Here is an 11,265-nt window from a genome sequence, read left to right as displayed (position 1 = left end):
ACTATCGCTGTTTGTAGCCCATTTCCTCCACAAGTCACACTCCTCCACATCAATCATTCATCAATCAATATGGGATTATTAACCAACATTCAAGACAAGCTTGCGGGCAACAAGGATGGTGTAAACAGCTCTTACGACACCACCAACTCCTCCCACCAACCAACACACGGCACGACTACCACCTCAACCAACCCTTTGTCCAGCAGTGCTCCTCATGGCAACAGTGGCATTACGGGAGGCTCGCACCCTCTTGTGAGCGGTGATAACAACACCACTGCCACTCCTGGCTATGGTAGTGGTCAGGGAAGCCATCTGTCGAGCTCCACTGGACAGTACACAAACACTGGTGTTGCTGGCACTCATCATTCCGGTCCAGGTCTTACAGGCACATCTCACTCCACTGGCCTCACCGACAGCTCGCATACCGGCAACACTACTCACAGCAGCCACCATGTTGGGGAAGACAACCGTGGAATGATGGATAAAGCCAAGGATGCCCTGAGCTCGAAACGCTCGAACCACCCTGATGATCCCATCACTGGTACCAACTACGACCAGAAGACACGCGATCAGTACACTGACGGCTCTCATACCACTGGATCGCACGGTGGTATTGCCTCTCACCAGCAGCACGGCAGCAGCGGTTTGACTGGCACATCTCACTCGGGCCCCGGCCTGACTGGTACATCTCACTCCGGTGGCCTCACCGACAACTCACACACTGGACATGGCCTCGGCAGCAACACCCACACTACTGGTAGCGGGCTGACCAGCGGCACATCCCACCACGACACCCACACTGGCTCTTCAGGTCAGCATGTCGGAATCATTCCTGCATCGCACCCTGCGGCCAACAACCCCAGCGCGATCCCAACCGCAGGTGGACAGAGAGTTGGCAGTGTTGATGCGAATATCGGCAATTCTGGTTCGCACGCGGGTGTACATGAGACAATGGGAGACAAAGTCAAGAACGCCCTTCCCGGCCAGCATGGCAACGCACACGATGCATATGGAAACCCAATCCACCCATCAAGCACCAGCGCTCACACCACTCATCCAACCGGTTCGCACGCCACTGGCACCCACACAGCTGGCGGACTTACAGGATCGAACACCACCCATGGTACCCACTCTGGCCCTGGTTTCTCCTCTTCAGCTCAGCCTCTCAGCCACGACTCTCACTTTAATGATCGCCACTCTGGTCCAGGTGCCGGTACTGGCCTTGCCGCAGGCGCTGTTGGAGGCGCCGGTCTCGCCAGCGCAGGTCACCACAACACTCACGATCAGACGACAGGAACTCACGGTCTTGCCTCTCACCAGCAGCACGGAACTACCGGCCTGACCGGCAGCAACACTCACAGCAACACCCATACTGTTGGAGAGGATAACCGCGGACTCATGGACAAAGCCAAGGATGCCTTGTCTTCTAAGCGTTCCAACCAGCCCGACGACCCCATCACCGGCACCAACTACGACCAAAAGAACCGTGACCAGCACACCACCGGCACTCACGGAAGCGGTCTAACAGGCACCTCGCACGACAACAACTCCGCCTACAACTCCACTTCCCACCAGTCTGGTATCTCAGGCATCACTTCCGGCGTCGGCCAGACCCACCTTGGAAGTAACACTCACTCGGGAACTCACAGCAGTGGCCTGACCCACGAAAGCACCCACATCGGCCGCAGTGCCGAGTGGAAGGACGGCTACCAGGCTGGATACCGCGAGGCTCAGCTTGCTTTCAACTCTCACTCTTCCTCTACCGGTACGCACTCTGGAAGCCATCTCGGCTCGTCTGGAAACTACCCTTCTACTTCTACTGCACCTGGATACACGGGTACCACTACCAAGCCAACTATGGGTGATAAGTTGAACCCCAAGACGGATGCTGATCGCGATGGAAAGGTCGGTATTATGGATTAAGTGGAGGAGAAGAATGAGTTTGGAATTTGAGAGGGGTAAAATCAGATTGCATGTTGCATGTTGTGGAAGCGATTTTTCTGTAGGATCAGTAATGAGTCATGACAGCGAAAATGCTATTTGTATATTGTTGGATATTGTGTTCGGTTTCCTTGCATTGTGACTCTGTTGTTGCTTCGGTGATGGTCGATCGAAGGTGTAGTGTCATCTTTGACGAATGCCTTTCGATTTCGAACCCCTTGAGCTGTATACCTGAAGTCCAGAGCGAAACTTGAAGCAAAGTCGCCCATTCAAAAGCAGACAACAGACCTGAAAGCGAAGTATTTTTCAAAGATCAATTCATAGTAGTAGCACACAAACTATTATACAAAGTCATCCAATCATTTCCATCAATCAATCAATCAATCAATCAATCAATCAATCCATCATCACCCCATATTCCAATCTACTCAATCTGAATCCTCTTACTAACAGGCGCAGCAGCTTTCGGAATAACAATCGAAAGAATTCCATCCTTCAAACTAGCCCTAACAGAATCCTGATCCACCCTCGTAGGAAAAGCAAAAGTCCTCGAGAATTCCCCCACGGAACGCTCAGAGACCCAATAGCGCGAAGTGCTCTTGTTGTTGTTGTTGCCGTTGTTATCCCCAGAGGAGGAGGATTTCTGAACAGAAGTCTCTTGTTGCTGTTGGCTAGATTCATCCTCAACAGAAGGTTTATGATAGGAATTCCCACCTTCCCCTCCCGCAGTGATTTTTCCCTGCTGTTGCTCTCCAGGTTCACTGATAAGACCAGAAGGTCTTGTCCCCTCTTCCCTGAAATGTTCAGTCCGTCCCTTGATAGTAAGAGTTTGCGGATCCGTGAATTCAATCTGGATATTCTTCTGTTCGATTCCAGGTAATTCACCGTGAAGTTCGTAGTTTTCTTTTGTTTCTTTGACGTCGAATTTCGGTTGGAAGGTTTTGAGGGGAGAAGATTTGAAAATTCCTCCCCCGTTGGAAATACTGTTGGAGGAGGAAGAGGTGTTTTCGCGAGAGGCGATGTGAGAGGCGTAGTCGTCCATTAGACGGAACATGGGGCCGAATTCGCCGAAGAAGGGATTGTTGCTGCTGCWGCGGGTGCCGAAGAGAGACATTTTGCGGGTTTGTTGGTTGTGGGTTGGTTTTGTTGTTGTTGTTGTTGGGAGTTTGTTGATTCGGAGGAGTCGTGGGAGTTTTTGAGTTGAAGTGATTCTTTGCATAGAAGAGTTTGCTTTTGAGTTGTTTGTTTGTTTGTTCTGTGATGTGAGAATGGTTGGAGGGAATGAGRTGGTGGTTTTTATATTCTCGAGGTCGAGATGTCGAAAGTTCTCGATGCTGCTTTGTGTGTTTCCATTAGCTGTTCCATTATGGGGAGATGGTGTCTTGTAGAATGTACGAGGTTCATCTGGAAGGTGTATGGCTTGCGTAAGCTAGTGACTGGATCTTGCTTTGGATGTCACTCCTTCCTAATCTGGAACGTGCCAGAAACTTCTGGGATTCCAAGACGCTAACCCCGGCGTGGACGTACAAAAACGTGATTGCAGAAGTCTAGCGTTGGGCTCCAATGGGCATGCATATCACAGACACTGCTGCAAGAAGAACCACAATTGAAAAGAAAAGAGGGGCAATTTGCTTGCCACATGTGGCGTAGGGTGAGAATGTCACCAGCGACTCCTGATAATTCGGGGTTCGACGTGCCATTCCATGCCTCACCTTGACGAGTCTTAACGAAGAACATATTGACATTTCATGTACTAACAAGCATAATACCTCATCAATCGAAAGTCCAATGTCCACCTGGACATCAATAGTGACAGTCCACTTCAACCACCCCAACCCTAGCCAAACCCAAAAGTAAGCCGATTGTCCCAATCGATCAACATGAAACCGCCCCCCATCCCGTGAAGATCGCAGATTCTTCCCCATACGACAGTCGTACCACCAGCCATCATCCCAAACGAAAACGCCTCCCGCTGCCGCCAAACGCCCGTACCCTAGTGCCATCTACCGGCAGCAAACGAAGAAAAATAGTCTCCATCTCCCGAGCTACTACTGCGGCAGGGGGACCTGCAACGGCACGCTCGCAGGCGCCAATGCAAGTCATGGCAAGCGCATGGACCATCCACATGGCGTGAACCATCCGCATCGCACGAAGCTTGTACGAACATCACCTCTGTTGCGCTGGGGGGGAAAGTCAAAGGGCAGTAATCAACATCTCGCAAACTCCAGCAAATCATCTCAGCAGAATGGTGCTTTCAATACTCGACTGGTGCAGGGTAGCGTTGGCTTGCAGCTCTGTACTGCTCTGGGTACTTTTGTGCTGCCCGTGCGTTGAGAGAGCTGTTCATTGTCAGTATTTGCTCAGTACGTGGCATTGATGGGGTTCGAGTTCGACATACTGCACTTTCTTCTGCGTCCATTCCAAATCCCGCTGAACTTCTCTCGCGGCTTTCATGCCGTCTGAAAAGTTCGCCCGAGTCCTTGCGAGACGTGCTCGAGCTTGAGCTTGTAGAGCCAGTAGCTCGCGGTTCTTTGCATTCAGCTCACCCGACCTTTGCAATTCGTCAGTCTCTAGATTTCAATCTCACCATTTCTGCCAAACTTACATCTGCGCCTGCCTTGCCAAATTCTTATCCATTGGTAATGGATTGTAGGCGGACGAAAGTCGGTCGTTCATGTAATCTAGCAAGTCCACGCTAGTAGCTCCACTGGACGATTCATATTCGCTACCTGCATAGTTGCTTGATGCAGAAGAGAAGACTCCAGCGCCGGAAGATGAGACACTTTCAGGCCTCTCTGGTGGGGATGCCGAGAGTTGACTGTACGCCGAAGTGTTCCGATTGTGACGAGCGGTGTAGGGTTGATGCGGCGTCTTCCCCGGAACATTCACCGGGAGGGATCCCGTCGGCTGCTGGTACTGATACTGATACTGGTAGTAAGGTGATGCTGTAGACATGTTGATGGGATGGCAATGCTTATGGCTGACAGTGAGGTATGACAAAGGATGCAGTCTGCCTTGGAGGATAAGAATACTGTTGGACACGGATGAGGAGAAGAAGGGAAGAGGGAGGAGACGGCTGTAGTGCTACCTTTTTATACTCTCGTGGTACATCTTACAGCAGGCACTGCTGCTGTCACCTGGAGAGCGAGCACACCAAGCCCCATGCACGAGAGCAGTAGCATGGGAGCTCCGCTTGCAACATGCATGTGAGAATCGAAGCACCGTCTCCAATGATATGGGGGGGAAGGAGGAAGGAAAGGTTATATCGCCGATGCTCCGAGGCGTGGAAGTGTTCTAGACATGACACACCCGATGGCCATTGGCGATGTTGGAGCAAGCTAGACATTAGCTGCATGGGCATATCATACCAACTGGCATCTGCAAAGCGGGTCGGTGGGTCGAGCATCGACTGCCCATACGGGTGCATGATGGAAGCGGGAAGGGAGGAGAGGCATACTGCAAGGTCGTGCAGGAGGCAGCTGGCAATGCAAGCGATGCGACCCAAGAGAGTCTAAACCATTCATGGCATGATGCGTGGAGGAGGACCGCCATGGCATCCATGTCATGTCATCCATCGTCTAAGTTGACGATGATGGAGATGGAAGCAAGTCTGGGACCCGAGCCCGAGCGCGCGACCCAAAAGCAAGGCACAGCGCTTGCGTTAATCAACGCAACGGGTGCTGGTGCTGACGGGACACAGCATACCTAAGATTGAAYGACATGCCGGGCGCAGGTGTCAAAAAGGTGCGCGACGGCCATGCATTCGGGGGTACACACGTCTTTGGGGCCCGGCGGTACACAGCATCGATAGCGTGAGGTTGCGGGAAGGGACTTGGGAGATTTCGAATGGTTAGCGTCGAAATTTGCCGAGCTGGCCTGCAGGCTTCGGGGCGTCGAGGCAAGAAATCCTGGACGGCAGAAAGAATGGAAGTTGGACATGAGTCGCATGTCTCCAACATCACGTTATCGTATCTTTCGGGGAACGGGGAAGAAATTCACGCTTTCTTCACCGACATTCTTACTTTTTGACAATCTTTGCCACCGTTGGGAACAGTTCAAGACATGTCCCTTTCATCGACGAGGCAATGTCCATCGACGAAGCCGGGGGACCACTACTTTTGACGGCGAGAAGCGAGTTGGGCTCCAAAACAGCTCTCCCTCTCCGCCCATCAGGCATCAAAAACGTGGCCTCACTCATATTGGACCGACCATCCAAAAGGAAATGCAGGTGCTACGCCATTCGGGCTTCCTTCCTTCTCGCTGACGACCCTCCGTCATGCTGCATCAAGAGGGCAGTGCCGCATGAATGCAGATTGTGTTTTGTGAGCTGCTGGCCTTGCCCCGATCATCATCTTGTTGCTGCTTATCCTCTCCTCCAACATCATCAAGAAGCGGACTTGCAATACGCATCACGCCGAAGATTCGGCGTGATGCGTATTGCATCGACGTGTTGTTGATAACAATGAACAATGCATCCATTCCCTCCCAAACAAAGCAGCGACCCAACAGCCTGGACCACCAGCCGTGACACCCATCCTAGCGGTACACCATTCCAACTGCCCTCGATTCTTGAAGCCACACACCACCTCATCCAGGTTCACGCTGACCACGAGCCAAGAAATACATCCACCAAAAGTCCTGCTTAATCCATGGAACGGTGTCTAAAAACCCATCAGCAGATGAAAAAAAGTACCACTGGCTGTGTTCCAACTTCGGAACGGGAACCTGCTTGAACAGAGTTCCACGGTGACAGGGATCCTCACCGTAGAGTGCACATCCAATCCAAGGCATTTCACTGCAAACCACCATGGGTCGCGAGCAGGATGTTGCACCATGGTATCGCGTGATATTGAGACTGGCGTGTTCGGCGAAAGCTTGAGTAGTTGCTGCTCAGTCAGACTCCAAGGTTGAAAAGGTGGGTGTTTCCACGGCTTCACTTCAGCTCTCAAAACTGTAAGCCATCATCGAAGATCTCGCACCCCGATTATCAAGATCACAAGAGCGCCACGTTTTCCCTAAAAAGTGACAAAAGCAATACATCCTTTCCAATCATGACAACAACAAGATGAGAATCCACAAAAAAGACATCCTCCATCTCCATTTTGCTACATAGGGGGTTCGAACCCCTGACCTCCAGTTGATCATCACAACCACCATCATCCCAGAGAATGATTGCAGAGGATTTGGGAAACTGGCGTGCTACCACTGCACCAATGAAGCGTTTTGCTGGTGATTTGTTCGATGAGAAGAGTAAGATTAGGGTTCTCTCATGAGGGTTTCCGCTCTCGTTTGTTTGGTGATGCAGGGAGCCGAGAGGGTGGACATGGAGGGTTGACGAGCGGTGTGTGTTTTGAGGTTTTGGAAACGATGTATTGACGGCTTTCAGGGTGTTGAGGGCATGGCTGGGATGGGTTTATGGTGTAGATCACGAGGCGAGATTTCATGTAAGTGACTGAGACTTTGAGGAGGCTAACGACACGGGTTGTGAAGGTGAGAAGATCAGGCGTACATTGAAAAGAGATCTCATTACCACCCGGACGTCGAATCTGGCCAGAATGCCCGCAATCATGTTCCAGCTATCTGACTTTTGTCTTCTTGTTTGGCTCTACAGAGCTCCATGAGATGTCTCCAGCATTCTCAAACGACTGCCAGTTTGTATGAGCAGACATCAAAACCAGGTGCGAGGCAGATTATTGGATACGTGGGCTGTAAATCGGAGGAGGCGAAGTTTCACGGTGAGAGAAAGGACGTAGATTATGAGCAGTAGATCCCATCATTGTGATGCATTGATACTATGCTCATCCCTCGACTACGCGAAGTCTAGACCGTGATCAAGCACAAGCTATCCCTTCATGCATCATTCCACTTTTCACGAGGAGAAGGAAAAGAGATAACTTGAAACCTCTTCACTCATATTATTGTTGATGTTCTTGAGGATGTTGGTCGGACTTCAGAAGCGATGGTAGGGGACAAAGAAGTGTATTTATATAAACATATCTGTTGCTGGTACAGCGAGAAAGCAGACGATCTCTACCAAGAGACGATGGCGTGGGAACCTCGGTCATTCATTATTCTTGTTGGATGACATACCACCGTCTACGATGGGGATTGTTCAAGCAATATATCATCGGCAAAGGAGATGGAGGACGAAGGAGTAAAGGTGTGAAAGAAGACCCATCCTCTGCAGAATGCCATTATGTAAGCATTGTATGCGTTCACAGTTTAAGATCGATCCTTCGGGACTGCCCATTGGCCAATTAATCACTTCATCACGTTGTTGCCTAACTACAATCAATCTACCTTGGAGGCTTAGACCAGACCAGACAAGCTTTGATTTTGGGTTTCCCTCGGCAAAGTGCATCCTGCGAGGACTTCTGGTCGTGTTGGTCGTGGAAACATTTCCTCAGCGCTCATGTCGCAGGCATGACCACTCCCGCAAGTCGACGCAATGGGAAACCAGCGTCTTGCGAGCCTTGCCGACGCGGGAAAATCCGATGCGACCACCAAGTAAGTTATGAGGGAAACATTCCAACAGAAATCCAATTCCTTCACCAGAAAGAAAGCCTTCTCATGGAAATGAAACGCACAGCGCCCCATCTGTGGACGATGTCAACACCGCGGCATCACTGCCAAATGCTTCTATCATCCCGCACCGTTGACCAAACCCCGAGGCGATGGCAGCGTGCGTCCGCGGCATGCATATAACTCCCTCACACCCTCCACCATCAACATCAACAACCCAGGACTCCCAGATCACCACCATGCCAGCGTTTCGCCCAACACGGAGGCGGTACAGTACGCGTTGCATGCCGGCAATGAATCTGATGTGCGCCGGTCTCAATTCCAGGACAGTGAGGTCAATCTTCGGCGTCAAGTAGACGAAATCATGGAGATATTAGACACCCTCCAACACCTGGAAGAAATTCACCAGCTCATATCCTATTACCAGGCACATGCACAAGTGGCCTTGGTTCCCTCTCCCATCATGCTGTATGCAACCAACAAGCTCTTCGACATCTCGCGTGAAATCTCATCACATCAAGCCGGCGGCGATACTGGAGCGATACGGAAGCTCGCCAACGATATCCTAAACAACACCTCTACGCCCGTGGTGGTGCACCCAAATCTGGACTTTGAAGCGTTTGTCGACATGCTCACAGGCAGGGACCTGCGTTTGGAGATGCTGGGTATCGTCTTCACCGTCGCCGCCCGCGCCCGTGCGTGCACGCTGCCTCGTCATGGAGGCGAACTCAACGATCGACTGTTATTTCACCTCTTCAAAGCCGGCCATGCTTGTCTCATCCTATCCCGGGAGCTCGCACCGACGGTGAATGATGTGATGATCTGGTTATCATTTGAGATGACCCGACTCCACACCAACGCGCAGGGCGACTCCAATCCCAATGTCTGGAGGTCAATGGGCGATACAATTGCAGACGCTTACATCATGGAGCTACATCGCGAGGCCAAGGTCGCTGAGAACGCCCCTTTCTGGCTCGCCGAGTGTCGGAGGAAGAATTGGGCGAGTGAGTCTACATAACTTATTCCGATATCAATCCGCACCGCTCTGACATTGCGTGTTCAGCAATCTACCATTGGGATAAGTCCGTCGCCACATATTTCCAACGCCCGCCACGGGCAGGGAAACGCTATACCGACTGCGAACTTCCCCTAGATCTGGAAGACCACCAATTATGCGGCAGCCCCGAAATCTTACATGCAGCACGCAACAAACTCACATCCGACGGGTGGAATCCTGAAGGAGCATATTGTTCCTCAACATGGTATCGTCTACGATGTTTAGCCAGCAGATTAGTGGAAGAACAATGGGAATACCGATATCGAAAGCTCGAGATGGAAGATATCCCTTCTCTGGAACAGCTGGCGGAAAGATGCCAGGCCGTCCGCGCCTCTTTTCCCGACTGTCTCCAATATAATCCCCGGATGTGGGAGTCCGGAATCCCACCTTCGGCATGTTTGATGCTGGCCATCATTTGTCTGATGTATTTGCATAATGACCTGCAGGTGCATATGATGTTGATGCGTCTGGATGCTGCGGCGTATACTGGTACCGCGCTCAAGATTGCGTGTCAGATTGTGGGCACCACCAATCATTTGTATGTTTTTGATGTCCCCCCGAAAGAGAAGAAAAAGAAGAAAAAAAGACCCTCTTTTGCTAACCATTGCCCTTTTTCTCCTTCTAGCGGCCAAATGCAAGAACGCGATTACTTTATGAAATACGACAATGCATATGTAGTAAGTAACACCATCATCATCACCACCACATATCCCAAAAAAGAATCATCAAGCCGCCTCCTTTTTCAACTAACTAACATGAATGAATTAAATTAAAAAGTTACTAACCTACGCCCTCCCCGCCGCCTCAATCCTCATCCCCGCCCTCTCCGAAAAACGAGCCCTCCCTCTTTCCATGAGCCGCTCGAAACTCATCCGGGAAATCTCCGTTTTTATTGGGTATTTGGAGACGATTTGTAAAGTGGGCGAACCGAATTATACTGTTTGTACGCAGCTTGCACGAGTTTTTTCTGGGGCTTTGGATGAGATTTTGGAGCCTGGTGGTGGGGGTGGTGGTGAGGGTGGTGAGGGTGGGGAAGTTGGTATGAGGAATAATGTTACTGCTAATCCTACGGTTTGTGATGGTGATGGTGGTGCTCCTGGGGAAATGGCACCTTCTTCAGGAATTGATTTCCACAATGGTAGTAATAATTTCCATTTGAGTAGTAGCGGTGCTGGTGGTAGCGGTGCTGGTGGTGGTATGACTACGAATTCTACTACTACTACCACCTCGGAGGGAATGGGTTTCCTGGAGAATTTTGATTTGGAAGGGTGGATGCAGAGTGTGGATTGGAGTGGTATTGGGGGGGAGTATACTTTTTGAGGGTACCTAATCTCATCAAGCAAGCAAATAAGCGGACGGATAGACAAGCGGGCAAGCAAGCAAGACAGAGAGACAGAGAGACAGAGAGACAGAGAGACAGAGAGACAGAGAGACAGAGAGACAGAGAGACAGAGAGACAGAGAGACAGAGAGACAGAGAGACAGATAATAGGGGCAAGGGATGGAGGCACGGTTGATAATAATGACAATGATGGATGGATGGATGGATGGATGGATACCTTATACCACGACAGATGATACGAATGAAAGCAAGAGAAATACTCTAAGCGATAAAGTAGATCAAATCATGAAGGAATTTCTTACGTGGACAAGAGAAGACGAATCGGATCGGATATCTTCATTCAAAAGTGCTCCGGTGTTCAGTGTTCTTTACATGTTTCCTGGAAGCGACTACATGTAGTACCT

At 50.7% G+C, this 11,265-nt stretch overlaps 4 protein-coding genes and 1 non-coding gene; 2 read left to right on the top strand and 3 right to left on the bottom strand.

Annotated features, from left to right (window-relative positions):
* Positions 1-69: 69 nt before the first annotated feature.
* Positions 70-1,923, top strand: RCC_00206 (uncharacterized protein; the record flags this gene model as incomplete). The annotated part of the gene is made up of 1 exon (XM_023765361.1): positions 70-1,923. One exon carries the CDS (start codon positions 70-72, stop codon positions 1,921-1,923), a length of 1,854 nt encoding a protein of 617 aa, XP_023621129.1.
* A 442-nt stretch (positions 1,924-2,365) lies between these two features.
* Positions 2,366-3,055, bottom strand: RCC_00205 (related to heat shock protein 30; the record flags this gene model as incomplete). The annotated part of the gene is made up of 1 exon (XM_023765360.1): positions 2,366-3,055. The coding sequence occupies one exon, from the start codon at positions 3,053-3,055 to the stop codon at positions 2,366-2,368; it is 690 nt and encodes a 229-aa protein (XP_023621128.1).
* A 1,140-nt stretch (positions 3,056-4,195) lies between these two features.
* Positions 4,196-4,896, bottom strand: RCC_00204 (uncharacterized protein; the record flags this gene model as incomplete). XM_023765359.1 has 3 exons in its annotated part: positions 4,196-4,280; positions 4,340-4,492; positions 4,547-4,896. 3 exons carry the CDS (start codon positions 4,894-4,896, stop codon positions 4,196-4,198), a joined length of 588 nt encoding a protein of 195 aa, XP_023621127.1.
* A 2,148-nt stretch (positions 4,897-7,044) lies between these two features.
* On the bottom strand, positions 7,045-7,161 carry tRNA. One transcript has 2 exons: positions 7,126-7,161; positions 7,045-7,080 (listed from the first exon to the last, which is right to left on the bottom strand). It is a non-coding gene; the product is annotated as a tRNA-Gly (tRNA).
* A 1,203-nt stretch (positions 7,162-8,364) lies between these two features.
* RCC_00203 (uncharacterized protein) lies at positions 8,365-10,840 on the top strand (the record flags this gene model as incomplete). XM_023765358.1 has 5 exons in its annotated part: positions 8,365-8,448; positions 8,531-9,467; positions 9,527-10,058; positions 10,146-10,197; positions 10,298-10,840. The coding sequence occupies 5 exons, from the start codon at positions 8,365-8,367 to the stop codon at positions 10,838-10,840; spliced, it is 2,148 nt and encodes a 715-aa protein (XP_023621126.1).
* Positions 10,841-11,265: the final 425 nt, after the last annotated feature.

The sequence above is a fragment of the Ramularia collo-cygni genome (genome assembly GCF_900074925.1).
Source record: "Ramularia collo-cygni strain URUG2 genome assembly, contig: RCC_scaffold01, whole genome shotgun sequence".
NCBI lineage: Eukaryota > Fungi > Ascomycota > Dothideomycetes > Mycosphaerellales > Mycosphaerellaceae > Ramularia > Ramularia collo-cygni.
This window is presented reverse-complemented; position numbering and strand designations above follow the sequence as displayed.